This window comes from Aedes albopictus, chromosome 3 (assembly GCF_035046485.1).
Source record: "Aedes albopictus strain Foshan chromosome 3, AalbF5, whole genome shotgun sequence".
Lineage (NCBI taxonomy): Eukaryota > Metazoa > Arthropoda > Insecta > Diptera > Culicidae > Aedes > Aedes albopictus.
In genome coordinates, this window is record NC_085138.1 from 415,001,642 (window position 1) to 415,027,959 (window position 26,318).

Sequence of the window (26,318 nt, forward strand, 5' to 3'; positions counted from 1 at the left end):
TAGGTCATCGGATCTACCAATGATTTATTAAGGTTCTCCATGAACTTCCTAGAGTATAGGTCATCGAATCTACGAGGGCTACTAGTTGTTGAAGCCCCCTAAAACCCATGTGAAACCTTCTGAAATGCCCTGAAACGCCCTGAAACGCTTTAAGACGCCTTTAAAACCCCTATGAAACCTAAGATAAATTCACCTGCGAGCCTCTGAAGCCCTCTAAAACCCTCCTGAAACCTCCTGAAACGCCCTGAAACGCCTTGAAACGCTTTGAAACGCCTGTAAAACCTACAAGAACTAGCTGACCCGACGTGGCTAGCCACGTTAGCTTGAAAAAAAAATGTTTTTAAAATTCCAGTTACACTTCTTCAGTGAAACTGTTTTCGAGAACATTCCAGAATCTCTCTCCAGAATGCTTCTCTGTTGAACATTTAGTAATCTCCAAAAAGTTCTCAAAATATAATGAATTCTGATTTTCCAGAACTTTTCAGAAGGTCCATTTGACATTTTTAACTTGAACGTTGACAAACACCTCGAACATAATCGGCAGTAAAAAATTTGTTCCAGAAAATTCCAGAAGGTTAGTTTTCTTATTCTTTCTGAAACTTTCAGTAACTTCTGGAAAGTACCTGGGAAGTTTAATGTTCCAGAATATTCTAGAGATTTTTTCTGTTTTCATTTGGAATGTTCAGTAGCTTCCAGAAATTTCTCAAACATTTTATGAATTTGGTTGTTCCCAAACCTTCTTAAAGGGTATTTTTCATTCTTTCTGGAACGTTCACAGACTCTCAGACACTTTTCGTAAATTTAAAAAAGTTTGCAGAAGGTCTTTGTCTTCTTTTTGTTCAGTAACTTCTCGAAAGTTCTAAGAATTTTGATTATCTAGAACATTTTCGTAGATCATTATTCTTCTTTCTGAAACATTCAGTAATCTCTAGAAAGGTCTCGAAATTTTATGAATGTTGGTGTCCCAGAATATTTTAGAAGGCCCTTTACTTTTTTCTTGGACTTTCATTAACTTTCAGAAAGTTCTTGAAATTAAGAATGAAAAGTGTACAGAACATTCCAGAAGGTCCTTCTCCTTTCTCTGATTGAAACGTTCAGTAACGCACAGAAAGTTTTCGATATTTGAGAAAGTGTTATATCCAGAATATCTCACATGATTGTTTTACTTTTGTAACGTTCAGTATCTTTCAGGAGGTTTCTGGAAATTTTATGGATTTTTATGTTCCAGAACATTCTAGAAGGTTCTTTTCTAAAACGTTTCACAACTTAGAAGTGGTTATTTGAAGCCGAAGTTCTCAGTTAATAACTAAGCTCATAGACACACTAAGCTGAGAAGCAGGGTTTGTCCCAGTTGGGATGTTACGCCAAAAAAAAAGGTGTTCCACAATGCTGCAGAAGGTTCTTCTTCTTTCTGAAGCGACCAGAAACTTCAAGGAGATTCTCAAAAATTTAAGAAGTTCCATATTTTAGAGCATTGCAGAACGTTATTTATTTTCCGGAACTTCCAGAAAGTTCTCAGAATTTTTAGAATATTGATGTTCCAGAACATTCCAGAAGGTTCTTGTTATTTATTGAAAGTAAAAAAAACATCCAGAAAGTTCTTTTAGAAATTTGATACAACTATGGTGAAACATTTCAACGAAACATTTCAAAGCGTTACGGACAGACAGATAGACAACGCTGGGATTTTATATATATGATTTCACCTGCGAGCCTCTGAAGCCCCATAAACTCTCCTGAAACCTCCTGGGAAGCCCAGAAACGCATTAAAACGCCATGAAACGCCTCTGAAACCCCTTTAAAACCTCCGTGAAATTCACCTGAGAGCCTATGAAGCCCCCTAGAACTCCTGTGAAACCTCCTAAAACGCCCTGAAACGCTACGAAACGCATTGAAACGCATTGAAACGCTTTGAAACGCCTGAAATCCCTATTCAACCTCCGTGAAATTTACCTGAGATCGTCTGAAGACCCCTAAATCCTCTGTGAGGCCTCCTGAAACGCATTGAAACGCCTTAACATGCTTTGAAACGCCTCTGGAACCCCATAAAATCTCTGTGAAATTCACCTACGAGCCTCTAAAGTCCCCTTAAGCGCCCCTTAAGCCCCCCTTAAACCTCCTGGAACGCCCTGAAACGCCTTGAAACGCTTTGAAACGCCTCTAAAACCCGTATTAAACCTCCGTCAAATTCACCTGCGACCCTCCGAAGGCACCCTTAAACCACCTGAAACCTCCTGATAAGTCATGAAACGCCCTGAAACGCATTGAAACACCTTGGAACGTTTTGAAATGCCTCTATAACTCACCTGAGATTTCCTGAAGCTCCACAAAATCTATCTGAAACACAAATGAAATCCATGTGAAACGCACCTGAAAGCCCCCTAAAAGCCCTCTGAAACCTCCTGAAACGCCCTGAAACGCCTGAAAACGCCTCTGACCCCCCCCCCCGTCTAAAAATTGCCTTGAAATCCCTCTGACCAACCCCCTTTACATCTGAACGCCTTTACCCCCGCTCTCCCTTGCATCTGCAAGCCACTTGCCCTTCTCCAACTTCTTTGCAACCTTGAAATCCATTTAGGAAAAAATTCTATTTAGGCAGTCCCGACTCTCTATACCGTAATAGAGGTTAGGGTGTATAAGTAGAAGTTGCCACAAAAGCAAAAGAAGAAGCAGTAGAAGGAGAAGTAAAAGTGGAAGTAGAATAAGAAGTAGAAGCAGAAAGAGAACAAAAACTATAAGTAGAACTAGAAGTAGCAGCAGAAGGAGTAAAAGGGAGAGAAGTAGAAATAGAAGCGTAAGTAGAAGTAGAAGTAGAAATAGAAGTAGAAGTAGAAGTAGCAGAAGGCGTAGCAATAGAAGTAGACGTAGCAGTTGAAGTATAAAGAGAAGCAAAAGTAGAAGTGGAACAAGAAACAGAAGTGGAAAAGGAAGTAGAAGTAAAAGTAGAAGTAGAATTCGAAGTAGAAGTAAAAAAAACAAAACTTGAAGTAGAACAAGAACTAGAAATAGGAGTAGTTGGAGAAGTATAAGTACAAGTAGTAATAGAAGTAAAAGTAGAAATAGAAGTAGAACTTGAAGTATAAGTAGAGATTATAGGAATTTCTCGGCTCTGGCAGTCTGAGTGGGTAGCAAAAGGCTGTTTTGCTCCTACATCCGACGTTTCGGTTATATTTATTTAACCTTCTTCAGGGAATCTAAAATATTTGCAAAAACAATTAGTATAAGTAGAAGTCGCAACAGAAGATAAGTGGAAGAAGCAGTAGAAGTAGAAGTAGCAGTAGAAGGAGTAGTAGAAAGTGAAGTAGAAATAGAAGCGTAAGTTGGGAGATATGACATTCAGTCTTTGAAGGAATAACTCAAAACGGATTCTTAAGCTCCCAAGACTGAACGCCATACTTACCAACATAATCATCGACAGTTGAAATTCGAAGAAAATAGAAGCGTAAGTAGAAGTAGAAATAGAAGCGTAAGTAGAAGTAGAAGTAAAAGTAGACGAAAAAGTAGAAGTGGAAGAAGTAGAAGTAAAAGTAGAAGAAGAAGTAAAAGTAGAAGTAGAAGTAAAAGAAGAAGTAAAAAGAGAACTAAAACTAGAAAAAGAACAAGAACTTGAACTAGGAATAGAAGGAGAAGTATAAGTACAAGTAGAAGTAGAAGTAATAATAGAAGAAGAAGTAAATGTAGAAGTAAAACTTGAAGTATAAGTAGAAGTTGCAACCGAAGAAAAAGTAGAAGAAGCAGTAGAAGTAGAAGTAGAAGTAAAAATGGAAGTAGAATAAGAAGTAGAGTACAAAGTAGAAGTAGAAAGAGAACGAAAACTATAAAAAGAACTAGAAGTAGCAGTAGAAGGAGTAATAGAAAGAGAAGTAGAAATAGAAGCGAAAGTAGAAGTAGAAGTAAAAATGGGAATAGAAGTAAGTTGTAACAGAAGTAAAAGTAGAAGAAGCAGTAGAAATAGTAGTAGAAGTAAAAAAGGAAGTAGAATAAGAAGTATAATACAAAGTAGAAGAAGAAGAAAGAAAACTAAAACTATCATGAAACTAGAAGTTGCAGTAGAAAAAGTAGTAGAAAGAGAAGTAGAAATAGAAGCGTTAGTAGAAGTAGAAGTAAAAAAGGAAGTAGAATAAGAAGTATAATACAAAGTAGAAGAAGAAAGAAAACTAAAACTATAAATGAAACTAGAAGTAGCAGTAGAAGAAGTAGTAGAAAGAGAAGTAGAAATAAAAGCGTAAGTAGAAGTAGAAGTAGAAGTATTACTGGAACTTGTGGGCTTCGTGGCCGTGCGGCTAGAGGCGTCAGTCATCTAGGCGTTTCGTAAGCCTTAAAGTGTGGGTTAGATTCCCGTTCCAGTTGGGGAAAACTTTTCGAGGAGAATTTACACCGGGCCACTGGGTGTTATGTGTGTTGTCCGTTGTCTAATGTTAGTGCTTGTTCAGCCTGTACAACCTCTGGTTGAAGGCGGTGTAGTGTCTTTTTTAGAACTAGAAGTTGAAGTATAAGAAGAAGTAAAAGTAGAAGTAGCAGTAGAATTTCAATAAGAAGTAAAAGTAGAAGTGAAAGAAAAAGTAGAAGTAGAAGTAAAAGTGGAAGAAGATTTAGAAGTAGAAGTAAAAGGAGAACTAAACCTAGAAGCATAACAAGAACTTGAACTAGGAGTAGTAGGAGAAGTATAAGTGCAAGTAGTAGTAGAAATAGTAAAAGGAGTAGAACTGAAAGTAAAAGTAATTACAAAAGTATAAGTAAAAGTAGAAGTAAAAGCAGCAAGAGAAGTAGAATTTAGAATAGAACTAGAGAGATAACTAAAACTAGAAGTATAACCAGAACTGGTAGTTGCAGTAGAACTACCAGTAGAAAAAGAAGTAGAAGGAGATTTTGAAGTAGAATAAGTATGCGTAGAAGTGGACGTCGAAGTAGACATAGAAGTAGACGTAGAAGTAGACGTAGAAGTAGACGTAGAAGTAGACGTAGAAGTAGACGTAGAAGTAGACGTAGAAGTAGACGTAGAAGTAGACGTAGAAGTAGACGTAGAAGTAGACGTAGAAGTAGACGTAGAAGTAGACGTAGAAGTAGATGTAGAAGTAGACGTAGAAGTAGACGTAGAAGTAGACGTAGAAGTAGACGTAGAAGTAGACGTAGAAGTAGACGTAGAAGTAGACGTAGAAGTAGACGTAGAAGTAGACGTAGAAGTAGACGTAGAAGTAGACGTAGAAGTAGACGTAGAAGTAGACGTAGAAGTAGACGTAGAAGTAGACGTAGAAGTAGACGTAGAAGTAGACGTAGAAGTAGACGTAGAAGTAGACGTAGAAGTAGACGTAGAAGTAGACGTAGAAGTAGACGTAGAAGAAGACGTAGAAGTAGACGTAAAAGTAGACGTAGAAGTAGACGTAGAAGTGGACATAGAAGTAGACGTAGAAGTAGACGTAGAAGTAGACGTAGAAGTGGACGTAGAAGTAGACGTAGAAGTGGACGTAGAAGTGGACGTAGAAGTGGACGTAGAAGCAGACGTAGAAGTAGACGTAGAAGTAGACGTAGAAGTAGACGTAGAAGTAGACGTAGAAGTAGACGTAGAAGTAGACGTAGAAGTAGACGTAGAAGTAGACGTAGAAGTAGACGTAGAAGTAGACGTAGAAGTAGACGTAGAAGTAGACGTAGAAGTAGACGTAGAAGAAGACGTAGAAGTAGACGTAGAAGTAGACATAGAAGTAGACGTAGAAGTAGACGTAGAAGTAGACGTAGAAGTAGACGTAGAAGTAGCAGTAGAAGAAGAGGCAAAAGTAGAATGAGAGCAAAAACTAAAAATAGAAGGTAGGAGTAGAAGTAGAAGAATTTTTGATTTGTCTTAATTTAAGAGACTTTGAGGCCTTGGCAAGTAGAAGTAGAAAAAGAAGTAGAGATAGCAGAAGTCGATGCAGAAGTCGATGTAAATTTCGATGTCGAAGTCTATGCAGAATTCGATGCAGAAGCCAATGTAGAAGTCGATGTAGAAGTCGATTTAGAAGTCGATGTAGAAGTTGATGTAGAATTCGATGTAGAACTCGGTGTAGAACTCGGTGTACAATTCGATGTATAATTCGATGTAGAATTCGATGTAGAATGCGATGCAGAATTCGATGTAGAATTCCTTGTACAATTCGATGTAGAAGTCGATGTAGAATTCGATGCAGAATTCGTTGTAGAATTCGATGTAGAATTCGATGTAGAATTAGATGTAGAATTCGATGTAGAATTCGATGTAGAATTCGATGTAGAATTCGATGTAGAATTCGATGTAGAATTCGATGTATAATTCGTTGTAGAATTCGATGTAGAATTCCATGTACAATTCGATGTAGAATTCGATGTAGAAGTCGATGTAGAATTCGTTGTAGAATTCGATGTAGAATTCGACGTAGAAGTCGATGTAGAAGTCGATGTAGAAGTAGATGTTGAATTCGAGGTAGAATTCGATGTAGAACTCGATGTAGAATTCGCTGCACAACTCAATGTAGAACTCGATGTAGAACTCGATTTAGGATTCGTTTTAGAATTTGATCTAGAATTCGATGTAGAATTCAATGTAGAAGTCGATCTAGAATTCGATGTGGACGTTATAAGAAGTCGATTAAGAAGTCGATGTAGAATTCGATATAGAATTCGATGTAGAATTTAATGTAGAATTTGATGTAGAATTCGATGTAGAATTCGATGCAGAAGTCGATGCAGAAGTCGATGTAGTATTCGATGAGGAATTCGATGTAGAATTCAATGCAGAATTCGATGTAGAATTCGATGTAGAATTCGATGTAGAATTCGATGTAGAATTCGATGTAGAATTCGATGTAGAATTCGATGTAGAATTCGATGTAGAATTCGATGTAGAATTCAATGTAGAATTCGATGTAGGATTCGATGTAAAATTCGATGTAAAATTCGATGTAGAATTCGATGTAGAGTTCGATGTAGAATTCGATGTTGAATTTGGTGTAGAATTCGATGTAGAATTCGATGTGGAATTCGATATAGAATTCGATGTAGAATTCGATGTAGAATTCGATGTAGAATTCGATGTAGAATTCGATGTAGCATTCGAAGTAGAATTCGATGTAGGATTTGATGTAGAATTCGATGTACTATTCGATGTAGAATTCGATGTGAAAGGTAATGTTTGGAATTCGATGTAGAAGTGGATGTAGAAGTCGATGTAACAGTCGATGTAGAATCGACGTAAAATCGTTGTAGAAGTCGAAGTAGAACTCGATGTAGAATGCGATGCAGAGCTCGATGTAGAATTCGATGTAGAATTAGATGTAGAATTAGATGTAGAATTAGATGTAGAATTCGATGTAGAATTCGATGTAAAAGGTGATGTTTGTAATTCGATGTAGAATTCGATTTTAAATTCGATGTAGAAGTCGATGTAGAATTCGATGTAGAATTCGATGTAGAATTCGATGTAGAATTCGATGTAGAACTCAATGTAGAATTCGATGTAGGATTCGATGTAAAATTCGATGTAAAATTCGATGTAAAATTCGATGTAGAATTCGATGTAGAGTTCGATGTAGAATTCGATGTAGAATTTGGTGTAGAATTCGATGTAGCATTCGATGTGGAATTCGATATAGAATTCGATGTGGAATTCGATGTAGAATTCGATGTAGAATTCGATGTAGAATTCGAAGTAGAATTCGATGTAGGATTTGATGTAGAATTCGATGTACTATTCGATGTAGAATTCGATACAGAATTCGATGTAAAAGGTAATTCGATGTAGAAGTGGATGTAGAAGTCGATGTAACAGTCGATGTAGAATCGACGTAAAATCGTTGTAGAAGTCGAACTAGAACTCGATGTAGAATGCGATGCAGAGCTCGATGTAGAATTCGATGTAGAATTAGATGTAGAATTAGATGTAGAATTCGATGTAGAATTCGATGTAAAAGGTGATGTTTGTAATTCGATGTAGAATTCGATTTAAAATTCGATGTAGAAGTCGATGTAGAATCGACGTAAAATCGTTGTAGAAGTCGATGTAGAACTCGATGTAGAATGCGATGCAGAGCTCGATGTAGAATTCGATGTAGAATTAGATGTAGAATTAGATGTAGAATTCGATGTAGAATTCGATGAAGAATTCGATGTAAAAGGTGATGTCCGTAATTCGATGTAGAATTCGATGTAAAATTCGATGTAGAAGTCGATGTAAAAGTCGATGTAGAAACGATGTAAAAATCTTTGAAGAAGTCGATGTAGAACTCTATGTAGAATTCAATGTAGAGCTCGATGAAGAATTCGATGTAGAACTCGATGTAGAACTCGATGTTCAACTCAATCTAGAGCTCAATATCAAAGTCGATGTAGAACTCGATTTAGAATTCGATGTGGAATTCGATGTGGAATTCGATGTGGAGCTCGACGTGGAATTCGATGTGGAGTTGGATGTAGAACTCGATGTACAACTCGATGACGAATTCGATGTAGAGCATGATATAGAATTCGATGTAGCAGAGCAGCAGTAGAACAGAGCAGGAGCAGAGCAGGAGCAGAGCAGGAGCAGAGCAGGAGCAGAGCAGGAGCAGAGCAGGAGCAGAGCAGGAGCAGAGCAGAGAGCAGAGCAGAGAGCAGAGCAGAGAGCAGAGCAGAGAGCAGAGCAGAGAGCAGAGCAGAGAGCAGAGCAGAGAGCAGAGCAGAGAGCAGAGCAGAGAACAGAGCAGAGAACAGAGCAGAGAGCAGAGCAGAGAGCAGAGCAGAGAGCAGAGCAGAGAGCAGAGCAGAGAGCAGAGCAGAGAGCAGAGCAGAGAACAGAGCAGAGAACAGAGCAGAGAGCAGAGCAGAGAGCAGAGCAGAGAGCAGAGCAGAGAGCAGAGCAGAGAGCAGAGCAGAGAGCAGAGCAGAGAGCAGAGCAGAGAGCAGAGCAGAGAGCAGAGCAGAGAGCAGAGCAGAGAGCAGAGCAGAGAGCAGAGCAGAGAGCAGAGCAGAGAGCAGAGCAGAGAGCAGAGCAGAGAGCAGAGCAGAGAGCAGAGCAGAGAGCAGAGCAGAGAGCAGAGCAGAGAGCAGAGCAGAGAGCAGAGCAGAGAGCAGAGCAGAGAGCAGAGCAGAGAGCAGAGCAGAGAGCAGAGCAGAGAGCAGAGCAGAGAGCAGAGCAGAGAGCAGAGCAGAGAGCAGAGCAGAGAGCAGAGCAGAGAGCAGAGCAGAGAGCAGAGCAGAGAGCAGAGCAGAGAGCAGAGCAGAGAGCAGAGCAGAGAGCAGAGCAGAGAGCAGAGCAGAGAACAGAGCAGAGAACAGAGCAGAGAACAGAGCAGAGAGCAGAGCAGAGAGCAGAGCAGAGAGCAGAGCAGAGAGCAGAGCAGAGAGCAGAGCAGAGAGCAGAGCAGAGAGCAGAGCAGAGAACAGAGCAGAGAACAGAGCAGAGAGCAGAGCAGAGAGCAGAGCAGAGAGCAGAGCAGAGAGCAGAGCAGAGAGCAGAGCAGAGAGCAGAGCAGAGAGCAGAGCAGAGAGCAGAGCAGAGAGCAGAGCAGAGAGCAGAGCAGAGAGCAGAGCAGAGAGCAGAGCAGAGAGCAGAGCAGAGAGCAGAGCAGAGAGCAGAGCAGAGAGCAGAGCAGAGAGCAGAGCAGAGAGCAGAGCAGAGAGCAGAGCAGAGAGCAGAGCAGAGAGCAGAGCAGAGAGCAGAGCAGAGAGCAGAGCAGAGAGCAGAGCAGAGGGCAGAGCAGAGGGCAGAGCAGAGGGCAGAGCAGAGGGCAGAGCAGAGGGCAGAGCAGAGGGCAGAGCAGAGGGCAGAGCAGAGGGCAGAGCAGAGGGCAGAGCAGAGGGCAGAGCAGAGGGCAGAGCAGAGGGCAGAGCAGAGGGCAGAGCAGAGGGCAGAGCAGAGGGCAGAGCAGAGGGCAGAGCAGAGGGCAGAGCAGAGGGCAGAGCAGAGGGCAGAGCAGAGGGCAGAGCAGAGGGCAGAGCAGAGGGCAGAGCAGAGGGCAGAGCAGAGGGCAGAGCAGAGGGCAGAGCAGAGGGCAGAGCAGAGGGCAGAGCAGAGGGCAGAGCAGAGGGCAGAGCAGAGGGCAGAGCAGAGGGCAGAGCAGAGGGCAGAGCAGAGGGCAGAGCAGAGGGCAGAGCAGAGGGCAGAGCAGAGGGCAGAGCAGAGGGCAGAGCAGAGGGCAGAGCAGAGGGCAGAGCAGAGGGCAGAGCAGAGGGCAGAGCAGAGGGCAGAGCAGAGGGCAGAGCAGAGGGCAGAGCAGAGGGCAGAGCAGAGGGCAGAGCAGAGGGCAGAGCAGAGGGCAGAGCAGAGGGCAGAGCAGAGGGCAGAGCAGAGGGCAGAGCAGAGGGCAGAGCAGAGGGCAGAGCAGAGGGCAGAGCAGAGGGCATAGCAGAGGGCAGAGCAGAGAGCAGAGCAGGAGCAGAGCAGGAGCAGAGCAGGAGCAGAGCAGGAGCAGAGCAGGAGCAGAGCAGGAGCAGAGCAGGAGCAGAGCAGGAGCAGAGCAGGAGCAGAGCAGGAGCAGAGCAGGAGCAGAGCAGGAGCAGAGCAGGAGCAGAGCAGGAGCAGAGCAGGAGCAGAGCAGGAGCAGAGCAGGAGCAGAGCAGGAGCAGAGCAGGAGCAGAGCAGGAGCAGAGCAGGAGCAGAGCAGGAGCAGAGCAGGAGCAGAGCAGGAGCAGAGCAGGAGCAGAGCAGGAGCAGAGCAGGAGCAGAGCAGGAGCAGAGCAGGAGCAGAGCAGGAGCAGAGCAGGAGCAGAGCAGGAGCAGAGCAGGAGCAGAGCAGGAGCAGAGCAGGAGCAGAGCAGGAGCAGAGCAGGAGCAGAGCAGGAGCAGAGCAGGAGCAGAGCAGGAGCAGAGCAGGAGCAGAGCAGGAGCAGAGCAGGAGCAGAGCAGGAGCAGAGCAGGAGCAGAGCAGGAGCAGAGCAGGAGCAGAGCAGGAGCAGAGCAGGAGCAGAGCAGGAGCAGAGCAGGAGCAGAGCAGGAGCAGAGCAGGAGCAGAGCAGGAGCAGAGCAGGAGCAGAGCAGGAGCAGAGCAAGAGCAGAGCAAGAGCAGAGCAAGAGCAGAGCAAGAGCAGAGCAAGAGCAGAGCAAGAGCAGAGCAAGAGCAGAGCAGAATTTTTGATCCACACTGTATTTGTTATTTTGTATTTTCAACGTTTTTGCTTTTTTGCTCTGCTACCACCACAGTTCTCGACTAGAAGCTATCCGCGTTCGGTTGTACAAGTTAAACTTTTTTACGGCCAAATAATCTCTCGTCGAAACTATAACCTGTTTGGTACAGTTTTGAGTTGATACCCGACAACAGCGTCAGCAAGGAAACCAATAAAAACGGCAACACGAGAAGACTTTTATTTTTCAATGAAGCATGGAATAATATTCGGATGAAGTTTTACGAAACGTCAGACGACGAAGGCGACGCAGGATGGCTCAATTTCCGAACAGTAGGCGCTGCTGCTGCTGCTGCTGGTCGGGAGGGGTCAATTAGGCGAGGTCGGATTCGTTGACAAAGCAAGCCGTTTGTTTACATTTTTATGGGCGGTTTAATGGCGACGGGTTCGAGATTGAAAGCGATACGTGCAATAATCTAGTACGCGATGACTGTTGTTCGTAATCGTAAAACCATAACCGGATTAATTATGCATACACTGTCCTGAAGTTATGCAAATTGACTTAAGAATTCCACACATACTCGATGCATATAATATTCTAAAATTAGATATTAAATTTACAAATCAACCATTCCTTGCTATGCATTTCTTCATTTTATTTTTCGATTGACATTCTACATGGAACAGAACCTGCCCTCGGCAAAGTGTTCTCTTTGAGCATTTTTTTTTGTTTGTTGACGACAGCCAACTACAGTGCGAGAAATAAGTATAAAGACAGAGCCGTTTTCCATACACAATAATCATGTTTAGGGATCAAAATCTCTTTTTCTAGCGATTCGATTGTTGTGGAATTTTGCCTGCAACCTTAAAATTACTAGAATTTTGGCTAAAAATATAAATCGCCATCCATGAAATGGTTTATATCGACTTTTCAGATTCAAATAAATATAAAGACACATTTTATATGGAAATAAGTGTCTTTATATTTATTTGAATCTGGAAAGTCGATATAAACGTTTTCATGGATGATGATTTATATTTCTAGCCATAGTTCTAGTTATTTTAAGGTTGCAGACAAAATTCCATAACAATCGAATCGCTACAAAAAGAGATTTTGATCCCTAAACATGATTATTTTGTATGGAAAACGGCTCTGTCTTTATACTTATTTCTCGCACTGTATTATTGATGAGTTTGCTTATCGTGACAGGCACGAAAATACTCTCTTTCTTAACAAACCAAGGACATTTCCATAACAACGAAAAAATCCTAGATCATACAGGGAGTCGAACCCGTACATCGTCAGTATGGTCTTACTGAATTACTTCCCCATTCACCGTTTGAACCAGAATCCCCACCATGCGTTTCAACAATCTGAATCAATCTCGCTATAAATAAAATCAATCACGATAATCTAGTACTGCATTCCACTCCTCATTTGACACTTGTGTGACGTTTAATATCGACGCCAAGCCCTCCGCACAATCCCAACGAACGACTAATCGTGCGTTGTTTCATGGTCACTAATAGAACCGTTGTTGTGCTAGGTATTCTAGCTATTAATATAGTCGCCACCACTCCACACATACCTCCGGTAGATGTGACGGCAGGTCACGACACGACATCAGGAAATTGTTCCTCGCGATCGCTATTTATGGAACGTCTAATATGTTGGCGTTGCGTTGTGATCCGTTAATCTTCCATCACCGGCCGCGACGCCGAGAGCCGGCGCGGCGGCAGGCAGTCAGTAATGCTAATATGGGCATCTGCGGCTACTTCTCGCAGTCAATCAACTGACAACTGCCTTCCCCCTCTCGACAACGACAGATCGGGTTACTCCACTCAACCCACTACCTACGACAAACTTGTTTGCGGACAATTATAATTCTCTTGAATGTTGCTCGGATTAGGAAGAAATTGAAAGTTCTTCTTTGATGGAGTTGGTGAAGCGTGGATGACGAAGACGATGGGGTTGACTCTCAAACTCTTTTCGGGTTGAAGGTTGAATCGATGGGGCAATCTTGATTCCGTCTGAATACTTAGCTATCGAAAAGCGCAATCAGTGACAACTTCTGCGTACGGCGGGGCTCTTCATACAGTATTAGGCTTCAAGATCTGATACTGTCTATTAAACTTTCGGAAGACTTACTGGACAAGATAGATAACAAATCGTAGTTTAGTACGATGAAAGAAGTTACCGTTACACTCCTAGACTTAAGGATCTAAACTCAAGAACAGTTTGGATGACCTAGGATATTCCGACTGATCTGATACTGTCTATCGAAATTTCAGAAGACTTACTGAACATGATAGATTACAAATCGTAGCTTTCTATAATGAAAGAAGTTACCGTTGCACCCATAGACTTAAGGATGTAAACTCAAGAATAGTTTGGATGACCTGAGATATCCAGAAAAAATATTTTGCATATTATTCTACTGTTTTTATGCTATTGACTACAAAAACTACAGAAAAACGTTGGAAAAACTTCATATTAAAGAATTACCTAGTTTTTCTTAGATAATGGATTTCTTAGGATTTTTTAAGAAATTTGTACAAAAACTACAACAACAAAAGAATGATGAATTGTCAGCAAGAAACAACACAATACTGAAAACTCGTAAGTGGATTTTTCTGTAAAAACTCAGTAAAGGTTGATGACAAGTAACTTCATGTAGTAGAGAAGTAGATATTCACAACGCAAAAAAAACACGACTTCGATTTTCAGTGCTGCCCTCAAAGATGTCGTGACTCATCTTCAGAACCCCATTCCCAACACCTCACTTTGTACACTTGGTATATATGTAATGAAACAGGTGTCCATGCGTAAACTAATGATCTCTTTCTCCTCAGTCTTCCGCCTCCGGTCGATCCAGGAACGTTCCAGGAAATCACAAAAAAGTCCGACGACGCCTTAGAGAACGCCAACCATACGCCGTGTGTCGTCTCTTATGCTCGACCGACCGTACAGTATATTCCGCCTTTCGCGCCCGTTAGCGGAATACCTACGTGCAAAAACCACGCAAATTAACGATCAGAATCAAAACAAATAAAAACCTGATCGCTGCACCAACAACGAGCGACGGGAGACTGTGGACTGAGTCGGGTATACCTGATTCTTCCCCGGAGATGAATCATACTATATGAACCGACCAACCAATGACTATGATGATGGTAATGAATGCGTTCTCTGGGCAAGAACATCAGATCTGTGTGACCCGTGCCAACCATTAGACGCCAATGCACAGTGGCAAAAAAGTCCAAACCAATGCTTTCGAAAGACCATTAGATAAATAATAAAATCGATGCAAAAAAATACATAAAACTTATTTATGTACATCTACTACACCTAAAACACAAGCATTGAAACTTAAGCCTTCTGTATAAATTAAATATGCGACTTTTCCGCCACTCCCTTTGTCCTCGGAAGGCGGGCAGGGTCAACCCCGCCTGCGCCCAACTGCTTGGCAGACATCAAGAGCTGATGCCCACGTGCAACCCGATCTGACCTGCCCGTAAGGAAGGGTATCACTACCCTTCAGGCCCTATCAGATGCACTCGAAAGTTGCAGACAGCAGGGTCTCAGTCTCACCTACCCCGAACCTTGCCGGGAACCCCTTTCCAACCGCGGGCTCGGATCCAACCCAGTAGACCGACGCCACGACAGCACCGCTACCGGGACTTCCTCTCCGCGGCCACTTAATCGCTGTAAGGGTCTCGACCGCAGAGTACCGGTATGATCTACGAAGCCGACTCCGAACTCCTGGACCACCTCTTGTACTGCATCTGGACTGACCATTCTCCGAGTCCACGCGCCACCTCCTCTGCAGCTCCCAGACGATATGGGTGATAGCCGTTGAAACGGCGTTCCAGCCAAACTCATCCCTACACATCCTCTGGACCAAGTTGTCCGGGTTTGTGTCCTCCCCGCATGTGGCAAGCATGCGGTCACGCATTGTGCGAAAACGCGGGCACACGAACAAAGCGTGTTCCGCCGTTTCCTCTAAACCATTGCACACTGGGCATTCGAGAGAATCCGTATGCCCGAAACGGTGTAGATACTGTCGGCAGCAACCATGACCTGAAAGGACCTGTGTCAGGTGGAATGTAACTTCCCCATGGCGCCTATTAATCCAACTATCTACCCTCGGTATCAACCTATGGGTCCACCTTCCTTTGGTGGAACTGTCCCACGCGCGCTGCCATTTGACTATAAATAGAGGCCATCCTGGCAGTCCTGCGTATGCCTCTTGTGCCGCGCATTTCTAAGCACTCCATGTCCTCACTGATAAGGATGCCGATAGGCACCATACCAGTAATGACGCAGAGAGCGTCGTGTGACACGGTACGGTACGCGCTCGCAACCCTCAGGCACATAAGCCTGTAAGTACTTTCCAGCTTCCGTCGGTAGCATTTAACACTTAGCCCAGTGCCCCACGCCGGGCCGCCATACCTAAGTATGGATGTAGCAACACTAGCCAAAAGCTTGCTTTTACTGGCGTACACCGCAGAGCTATTGGACATCATCCTTGATCAAGTGGTCGGTAGTCAACTTCACCTCCTCGATCGTTTCACCGTAGACTTCGAGCGTAATGTCGTCGGCAAATCCGACAATCTCCACTCCCACTGGGTACTCCAACCTCAACACCTCGTCGTACATGACATTCCATAATACCGGACCCAGTATGGAACCTTGCGGGACTCCTGTGGTTATGTGAAAGCACTTCAGACCCACCTCCGTGTCGTAAAGTAGTACAGTGGCGTTTCGGTTTTATCACTAGTCATTTTATTCACTACCCGCCAAATTCACTCTCGATTTTATCACGGTTTTCATTTCGTTTTTATCACGCCTTTTCTAAAACATCGCGAAACCAACATATAAATGTTAGGCGTTGTCCATAAACTACGTAGACTAATGTTTGGCCATCTGAGACCCCCTCGTAGACTTTTGTCCATACAAAATTATCGAAATTTGTATGAAGCGTAGACTTTGGTCAAGAACCCTGCTCCCCCTAAGAGTGTACGTAGTTTATAGACAGGCCCTGATCGTGAAACTACTTATTAGGGCTTTCCAGAGTCTGGAATATTTGACCTTTACTATGAGAAAAAAGTGGGAATAGGTTTCTTTGAATAGAGGTTTTAAATCTCAGAGTAAATATAAAACTGAGTAAAGAATTTTCACAAATTAAAAATATTTTATTTTTATTTCAATGACTATATTATCCTCAATATCCCTAAAACAAAATTATGAAGATTTTTGGTCATTGCACATTAAACCATTTCATAAATAAATACTGTAAATATCTAATTGATGAAAACCGTTAGGAAAGCAATTCATACAAAAACGATTAGTTAGATAATGGAAACTTTTAAGATTTGACGAATAAACTTTGTAAGATAAGTCACAACAAGGTTGACAAGATTACCATTTGATATTTCTTCACTTTCATGATTACTGCTTCAGTTTCCATTACCTCGTTCATTGAAATAAATGCAATTCCATTTAGTAAATCGTCTGATTATTTCCTACAGCTTCGTATATAAAAGAGACTTTGAATTATCTTCTACAAAAAAAAACTTTTTACGGGCATATCTACAATGCTTGATATTTCTTCATCCATTTTCTCTTCAGATTATTTCGAGAAACACGTTCAATATTCGGATGATATCTTGGAATGTTTCGGTGATGGACGACTAGTACTAGCTTCTAGAACAACGAAAACAACCGAAAATAATTTGCCGGCTACGTTATTAACAAAAGAGAAAATCGATAAACAGAAAACGATCATTGTGTACACGCCTGTATGATACTAAGCGCGAGAATTGTACAATGTCCTTGTAAGTTTTGACTCCTAATCACGGTTGGCCCGTACATAAACTACGTAGACTTCAAGGGGAAGGTAGATCTGGCCTAAGTCTTCGATCCATAAAAAAAATCAATATATTGTTAGAACGAAAGTCTACAGCTGAAGATGGTTGTTGGATATGACCCGAAATGGGTCTCTGTAGTGTATGGACAGCGCCTAAACAATACTTTCATTGACACATTACTAGAGCTGTGAATTACGACTCAAACATTTTGCAGTATATTGATATTGTACTTAAAATTGTCACTTATATTTCATTTCGCCAAATTCACGGTTTCGCTAAATTTTTTTTTGACCGTGATAAAATCGAAAAACCACTGTACACGATTCTAAAAGTAGCTTTCGAGAATCTCGTACAGGTACCCCGGTATCCCTAGACGCAAGAGCGCATCAGCAATAGCAGACCAGCTGGCGCTATGAAACGCATTCCTTACATCCAGAGTCACTACCGCACAGATGCGAATTCCCCTCCTCTTAGTCTCGAGTGCTTTCTCGGCGGTTTTTGTAACCGACAAGATAGCGTCTACGGTGGACCTCTCCTTCCGGAAGCTGTACTGGTTTCTCGAAAGATCATTTTCGCCCTCGGTGAACCTCAACATTCTATTGAGGATGATCTTTTCGAGCCCCTTTTTCGCCATGTAAATCAAGCATAATAATCTATATGCCGACGGGTCTACGGGTGGTTTCCCTGCCTTTGGCAATAGTACCAGGCTCTGCCTCTTCCAAGCTTGTGGGAAAACTCCCTCGTCCAGGCATTTCTGCATAGCAGACCTGAACACCTCGGAAGCCTCTGCAATAGCTACTTTTAAGACTAGGTTCGGAACTCCGTCCGGACCTGGGGCCTTAGCTACGCTAAGGGACTTAGCTATCCCCGCAAGTTCCACATCGCTGACCCTCTCCTCACCGCCAGCCCCAGTCCGCCGCTGTCCTACGAAAGGAGGCAGAGGACTAGGATCATGACGCGGAAAAAGTCCTCCAATGATCCCCTCCAATAGCTCTGGAGATTGCTCTGTAGGAGCCATCAGACCTCTCGTCTTGGCCATAACGATTCTCCAGGCGTCACCCCACGGGTTCGTATTGGCACTCTGACAGAGACCCTCGAAGCAGGCCTTTTTGCTTGCTATTATCTCGGCCTTAAGCGCGGCTTTTGCAGCGGCGAACACCACCGTTCGTTTCGCTCTTCCTCTGATCGTGCTCGCTGCATCCACCGCCTAGCCCGTAGGCAGGCACGGCGCAGGTCCGCAATCGCGTCGGTCCACCAGTAAGCCGGTGGCCTCCCATTTCTAGGGTGGACTCGCCTAGGCATGGTCGCATCACACGCACGTGAGAGCACCGCTACCAGCTCGTCGCCGTCTAAACCGATTAAGTTTCGCTCACGGCGGAGCGCTTTCCTAAATAGCCGCCTCTTCTTCTATCCGCTGTCTGCTGTTGTTGTAGTCGATACTGTAGCGAACCGCCAGGTGGTCGCTGTGAGTGTAGCCATCATCTACTCTCCAGTTCGGACTACTTGTTAAGCCAGGACTACAAAAGGTCACGTCAATAATTGACTCCGCTCCGTTTCGACTAAAGGTACTCTTGGTACCGACATTAGCCAAGTCGACATCTAAGATGGCCAGTGTTTCTAGCACGATCTGACCCCGCTGGTTCGTGAAACGGCTTCCCCATTCCACGGCCCAGGCATTAAAGTCGCCCGCTATTACCACCGGCCTTCGCCCTGTTAGCACGTTCGTTAAGCGGTCCAACATTTGCGTGAATTGCTCGATCGGCCACCGCGGAGGCGCATAACAGGTACAGAAGAAGACCCCGTTTACTTTGGCGACCACGAAGCCCTCATAGGTAGTAGACACCAACTCCTGAACGGGGTATTTACCCGTCGTCCATATCGCCGCCATTTTTCTGGTCCCATCCGCGACCCAGTTGCCGTTGCCGGCGGGTACTCGGTATGGGTCCGATATGATGGCGATATCCGTCTCCCACTCATAAACTGCCTGACAAAGCAGTTGCTGAGCCGCATCACAGTGGTTCAGGTTCAGCTGCGTTACCTGCACTGTGATTTGTTGTTCACTGCGACTTTCTTGAAGGCCGGGCACCTTGGACCACCCATCGGATGTCTGTTGTTCGAGGATTTCCCGGTACAGATCATGCAGATGGGCGGACTCGTGCAGCTTTGGGCCTTATGACCTTCAGCGCCGCATCGCCTGCACAGATTGCGCCTGTCGGGGCCTTTGCAGTCCCACGACTTGTGTCCTGGTTCCAGACACCTGAAGCAAACCTCTGGTGGCTCGTGGAATGTCAGGTGACATACACACCAACCCACCTTTATGCTCCCTACTTTAACGGACTTTTTGACGTCCGCCACAGGTAGCTGAACCAAAGCTATCTGTGTCCCAGTTCCGTAGCTTAACGGCTGCGGCGGCCACCTGCACATCGCACTGTTGCCGCAGTGCCGTGACAAGCTCTTCCACTTCGGTGATCTCATCAATGTCCTTGACCTTCAGAGTCGCCTTATGTGTCAGAGCCCTCACCTGCACACCCTTGAAGCGCCCTGTACCGTCCAGGGGCTGCATTAAACACTACACGGAATGTGATATCTTTCATTTCATTACAGTCCGACACAGTTTTAATAAACTATATTGAAGTATCACAAACCATCACTTATCTTATATTACAACGGTTCACTTTTTCTTATATCATCTTAACATTATCTGTATTTCTTCACCGAACTACTAGAGACACTTCCAGCTTCTTCTTGACCCGACTACTACGTCCTACCTACAGCTTTTATTTGGACAGTATCTAGAGGTGTCCCACATGGGAGCTCAAGACTTATCCGATGTGCTGCCTGCGTTAACGTTGTCACCGAACTCCCCGACTACTGGCCCCGACTGAAGCCAAAGCCTCCGTATTTATAGCCTAAATTTCCTAGCAATACCCGAACCAGCTTGGGCGTGTCTAAAATTCCTACGATCATTCTCGTCTTGCCGAAGATGTCATGATAATTCCTAACAATGCCCGAACCAACTTGGGCGTATCCAAAACCCTACCAAATGAAAATACTAATAAGTCCAAAACCTAGACCTCTACCTATCCTACTTGTCCTCATCGTGATTAAAATCCTTCTCTTCTTGAAAACATCAACGACTCTTCTATCTTGGGCGTTTCCCAAGCCCTACCAAGAATATTAATGCCAACGAAAAACTTAAATCTCCTAACCACGCCTGACTTGGGCGTGTTCGCACAAAACCTACTGAGAATCTTTACACCAAGGCCTACATCTTCTAGCCCCGCCTCACTTGAGCGTAGACAAGGCTTAGGTGTGTGAAAGAATTGAACCAACCATCGACGTCATCATCATTCTCCCCATCATCATCATCGTCACCATCATCATCCTCATCGTCTTTGGAATTTGGCACCAAATTCTCCAAAACAAAGCACCCGCTTTGTTATTGAAGTGTACCTTACTTGGGCACAGTGAACCCTAGCCGGCCCCCGGCCGCGGATGTTGGTTGAAATTATACCCCCACATTCTTTTCTTTCAGTTTACTCGAAGTCAAAACAAATCGAGTGCAAAACAAGTCCGGCGCCGTATGCCGCCAATACGGTGTCTCAATTTCAGAACATTCCAGCTAAGGTTCACCTGAGTTCAGAACCTTACCCGGCCAATTCGGCGCCTTGATTTCGAAACAAAAATAAACAATCTTTGTTCCAGCGCGATCAATATGATGTCGCGGTTCTATATCATTCTTTCGGGTTTATTACCCATCGTTGTCCCAAGCGTAATTGAAATTGCATCACACCGACCGGACCTAACGCGGTGCAACACGATCGCACCCGGCCACCACCGGACGATGATGGGTTATAAAAACTAGGTCAGTAACGAATGGTGCGATTTTCGTTGCTTCCAATATGCCGCGCGTGAGGTAGGTAGACCCTACGATGAAAATTGAATCTAAAATCCCCCGGGCAGCTGTTGGAAATGTGGGGTGAAAATGCATTTTTGTTTCAGTTGAATTGACTTTGAATATCGGAAGGCGTGGGAATATTTAGGTCTTTGCACCCTCACCAAGGACCTCTTCTGCCAGCCTCTTGTAGGCGGCGCCCTTGTGTTCCTTCTGGCGTTTGAGCTCCGTGATCATCTCGCCCGTACGAGTACGTCTGATAATGCGTACGTCGGCTCCAAGACCCTCAAGCTTGGCGTCGCTTCGCATCGTCTTCAAGACGTCCGAGTACTTGGACTGTTCCGTCTTGATGACGATCGCGTCGCCTTTCTCGCGCTTGGCACCTGCCCTCCTACGCCTTGGCTTGGCGTCCTGCGCTACTACCTGCGGATTCGTTTTCTTCTTCTTCTTCCGCTCTACCTTCGTCCAAGGGGGGTCCTCCCCTTGGATCGCCATGCTCTGTGGCTGCTGAGGGCCCATCAGCGGTCGCAATCCCTTATTCCCATCGTTCCAGGACGGGCCAGCCTTTTCAGGCCCACCCTTCCCAGCTTTCCGGGAACCCTGGCTGGGGTCCGACCTTCCGGCATTATTACCGACTTTCGGGGTAATGATTCGCCTGGCTTTGCGGGCAATGCCAGATAGCTCCTCGCCTGACGGCTGCCTCGCCCGCTTCTGCGATTGCTTGCCCCGTTTGTCGCGAGCAGTCGCTTCCGCCTTATTCGGACTTCCTGCGAAGGAGAAGGCCTCCGTTTGGGTAAATTTCGGCACTTTCTCATTTGCAGGCTTCGCTGCTGCAGCAGTGGTTGACGCCCCTCAACAACCACGCTCCGTCCATAACCTCCACCGGCTGGCTTGCCGGGAAGTGGACTGGAGCACCCACGCTTGAGCTGCTCACTTCAACTTGTCGGAGACCTCATCAACTCGCTTTTTATTGTAGACAATCTCACAAAAGGGTCAAATTTATATTTAGAAGCGCCATCGCTTCAATTGTTAGAAGGCGTTCCTGTACTCAAGATTGTTTCAAAGTGTCCTTGAGGCTTAAGGAAAAAAGTGGTGGTAACCATTCAAGAGGAGAAGAATTATATTTCGTAAGGTAGGAGTTGTGCTTAAATCTAGCTTAAATATAATGACTAGATATTCAATACGGTTCTCCAGTTAGCCTAGTGGTGAGGCTTTGGATCGCCAATCCGTAGACGGCGGGTTCAATTCCCGTTCCGTTCCGGTCGGGAACTTTTATCGACTGTACTGGCCATAGTGTACTTGCCTCACAATATACAAATTCATGCAATGGAAGGCAAAGAAAGCCCTTCAATTAATAACTGTGGAAATGCTAAAAGAACACTAAGATGAAGAGAAGCAGGCCAAGTTCCAGTTGGAACGTCGAGCCAGGAAGAAGAAGAAGAAGATATTTAATACTATACTTTCATAGGACCTTTTTCCGTATATCATTAATCCGCCATCTTGACTGGTAGGGCGCTCCCAACCGGTGAGCACACCATTCTGCCTGGTAGATGGAAGTCTGCTAAGCCAAAAACGTAAAGGAGACCAGCAATACAGTGTATCAAACAATTGTCCGTACAGCAAATTTTTTGTCAAACTATTTTTCCATTCAAATGTTAATAACTTTTTTATGCGTCAATCAAAAACGCTGAAATTTTGACCAATCAAGAATCATATATTAAAGCTCCATTAGTAAAATTTTGAGCGAGATCGAATAAGTGTTCTGAAAGTTATAGAACTTTTATTAAAACTTATAAGACTTTTGAACACATTTTTAAAACATTATATCTCAATATGTACTCGATGGATTTTTTTCAATATTTTTGTGTTACTTCTTAGACCTAAGGCTTTCATATGCAGCCATGTTTGGGGTTTTATATTCACTACAAAAAATGTGAAAAATGTGCGTATGTAGTTGACGATGTTTTAAAAATTTACCATATTTTGCACATATAATCTGCCAAACGTTTTCCATCAATAAAAGTGCATTAACTGAACGAAAAATCCATAGGACCTACTCTTCATATGTAGTTCAGTAGGTCCTAATCTAATCTAATCTAATCTAACGCATACGCAGCCAGTACATGAAAGCATCCTGGAAAATAATCGGGTTAGATTACGCCCAATTATTTTTCTTGTCAATATTGATGCTTGCAGCATATCAAAGATATGGCACAAGCGTCAAAGCGGCCAGGCCTACTGCGTAGCGTTTACCGCAGAGATGATTCTTTGAAATTCTTCGACTATAATAAACTTTCATTTAACATCGAATCACTTCTCGAATCTACAGGGGAGGAATGATGCGTGGACATACCGTACCAAACGCTCCGAGATATTTGCAATTATATGGTTCAATATATACAATATACAATAGAGAAATATGAAGCATGAAACGTCCTCACCAAGTTTGTCTTTTTATATCCATTTGATGATCGTCTTTTCTGAGCCAGGTTCCTCTTGATGTGGGATGCTGCTGATAACTGCTTGAAAAATGTCACGCCACAAAAACGATCAACACCCGCGCACATAGTTGTTGTACGAATGTTCTAATTGTTTTCTGGATAGCACAAGACTACAAGTCAATGCACTAACACACTGTTCTGATTTAAAATTTTAACACCAAAAATATAAAGCTTAATAGCATTGGCAAAAGCACACGATGCTGCATGCAAAGCGGATGTCCGCTGTTCGCGACGTATAACCAAATCAGTCACTAGCGGAATAACGATATCAAGTCCTTCCGGCCACAATCACAACACTAAAATCATCAATTTGAAGATAAGAGCTTCAAAACTGCAAATTCCGCAAATCATATGCTTAAAACTTCCGGATGGCGTAGCTCTAGCCAAATGATCACAAAAACCACACAAAACCTCATATGTAGTTCAGTAGGTCCTGTATAAAAATATATCATTACGAGAGTTCAAAAAAGTTGAAAACACTTGGCACTTTTATTGATCAAAATATGATAAATTTCCAAATGACACTCTGAACATATACAGATTTTTAATATTTTTTGTAGTGAATATTAAACCTTAAACGAAGCTGCATATGAAAGCCTTAGGTATAAGCTGTAACACGAAAAATATTGAAAAATTTTCATCAAGTACATATTGAAATATAATGTTTTAAAAATGTATTCAAAAATTTTATAAGTTTTACTAAAAGTTCTGTAATTTCCAGTAAACTTATTCGATCTCGCTCGAAATTTTACTAATGGAGCTTTAATATATGATTCATGATTGTTCAAAATTTCAGCGTTTTTGATTGACGCATAAAAAAGTTATAATCATTTAAATGAAAAATTATTTTGACAAAAAATTGCTGTACGGACAATAGGAAGCAATCAGTGAAGTACTAGATTGAAAATAGTGAGCTGGATTTTTGTATGGTGAGATGATCAATTCTCCATTTCTGCAATGAAATGGTGCAAACAGCGTGAGTTATATGATTTATTGGCTAATTTGATGCTGTTTGAGCAAAAGTTTGGATAACTGTGTTGCTGTATTATTTTTTCTTGCAACTTCAACAACACAGTTATCCAAACTTTTGCTCAAACAGCATCAAATTAGTCAAGAAATCATATAACCCACGCTGCTTGCACCATTTCATTGCAGAAATGGAGAATTGATCATCTCACCATACAAAAATCCAGCTCACTACTTTCAATCTAGTACTTCACTGATTGCGTCCTATTGTTTGATACACTGTACCTCTGACCATACTGGTCTTAAGGAGGTTTGTAGCTCGGGGAAATCCCCTAAAAGTCAAGAAGCTTTCCGACTCTCGGCACGGTCAATCCGGTATCGCCCTAGACCGTGTCGATCGCCGTCTAGGAGGGAGGTCTAGCATTCGGTCTGGACACCGAATCCCTTTCGGTAAATCCCATAGTTGCCGAAAAATTATACTACCTACCTATCCACCCGAACTACCATCCTGTCAACAGCATCAGCGAACGCTCGCGGGACCACAGCAGATCAGCAGATTTTAATAGGGATTCCCATAGAACAAGAGCCAACTATGCTGCACACGGCAATACAGCTATCACACTCTATAAATAAAAATATCAAATTAAAAATTATTATCAGTTATTTTTCAATAGATTTATTTCCCGGTGATGGCACATTGCCGACACATGCATAAAATCTCTACATATCGTTTCGATCCATGCTTTCCAACGCTTCTCTATCTAGCTATTGGTATTGTCATCATGAGCGGTGTTTCATTAACGTTATTATGATAACGTTACAATAGATCTTCTCATATCCATAATTTTAGCCTCACATTCTTAAAAAAAAATATTATATAAAATATAATAAAACTTTAAGAATCTTAGTCTATAATCTGTATAAAATCTCATAGTTAGTAACTGTTAGGTATATTTTTATGTTCCATATTAAAAGGCTGAATTAACTTATTAAACCACTGTGCACAGGTTGAGCTGAGCATCACTGAAACGATAATTTATTGCGAGATTGGGTCGCCTAATTACTCCACACTCTGTGGCAAACGGCAGAACACTCCACCACGGAACCAGAAGCAGAATCAACGGGTACAGAGATTCGCAGTCATCAATTTCGATGATGGTGATGGAGAGATGCGATCTAACAAAACCTCGCAATTAGGAAGTGGGCTTTTGCGCTTTGAATTGTGTGGGATTTTTTTCGACCGGATTAGTCAGATGTTGAATGATGCTTGTTCAGATGCCAAAATTCCGTTCGAAGTTGAAATTTCCTTGTCGTAGGTTTATTGACAGCGAAATTACTACCGGGATCTCCACATTCGCAGTTGCTGACAACCGCACTCTGATTACACACACCCGTCTCGGGACGGGAAGTATCGCTATCGCCCGACGACGTTGAAATCGCCATAATTGTAATGCGGGGTGACACTCGCTTATTTCCCCATCAGCAGAGGGTAATGCATTTCCTTCCCGGGCCGCCGCGATGAGAGAGAACAATGCCGCCATAGCGCGCACCAGCACGTGGTATTTGGTCAGTCAATCGATCGTATCGCGGATCGTGATGCGACAATTGTTCCCGGGCGAAGATCTTCTCCACCACCGACCGTTGTGTCGTCGGTCAACGCGATCAACTGCTGCGCTGCGCTGCGTTCCGTTCTCATTCTTTCTGCAACCAGCTGATTCAACGAACGGGGCGCGAAATTACTCAGCTGCGTGCCTTCCGAGTCGGTGTGGAATTTACCTTCTTTCCGCGTGTGTAATTGCGAGGTTGATGCACTGTGCGACACCCCGGCTCCAGTTCAGATGGAGGGCGGAGGCGGGAAAGCTGCTGGAAGCAAGAGAGATGAGTTCAACGACGATTAAACTGAGATGGCACCGCCGCGCCGTACCGCGCCGCGTCGAATGAATGACAAAGAAAATGCATGCATCTGCAGATGCGAACGGTCGATCACACGGCGGCGGCGCGGCGGTGCCGGATGATGGAGTGCGATAGACTCGGAACGC

At 43.6% G+C, this 26,318-nt stretch overlaps 1 protein-coding gene across 1 annotated transcript; it reads right to left on the bottom strand.

Moving 5' to 3' along the window:
- Positions 1-4,838: 4,838 nt before the first annotated feature.
- LOC134291038 (NADH-ubiquinone oxidoreductase chain 5-like) lies at positions 4,839-25,975 on the bottom strand. The gene is made up of 8 exons (XM_062858297.1): positions 25,919-25,975; positions 7,250-7,696; positions 6,686-7,106; positions 6,318-6,467; positions 5,851-5,858; positions 5,262-5,789; positions 5,154-5,212; positions 4,839-5,112 (listed from the first exon to the last, which is right to left on the bottom strand). The coding sequence occupies exons 1-8, from the start codon at positions 25,973-25,975 to the stop codon at positions 4,839-4,841; spliced, it is 1,944 nt and encodes a 647-aa protein (XP_062714281.1).
- Positions 25,976-26,318: the final 343 nt, after the last annotated feature.

What these genes read in the sequence shown, in the direction of transcription:
- LOC134291038 (XM_062858297.1), bottom strand. Translation starts at nt 25,975, where the DNA reads ATGAGAACGGAACGCAGCGCAGCGCAGCAGTTGATCGCGTTGACCGAC. An exon ending in CGAATTCTACATCGAGCTCT is followed by an intron (nt 7,107 to 7,249) that starts GCATCGCATTCT and finishes TACATCGAATAG; the next exon opens with TACATCGAATTCTACATCAA. An exon ending in ACTTCTACGTCTACTTCTAC is followed by an intron (nt 5,213 to 5,261) that starts GTCTACTTCTAC and finishes TCTACTTCTACG; the next exon opens with TCTACTTCTACGTCTACTTC.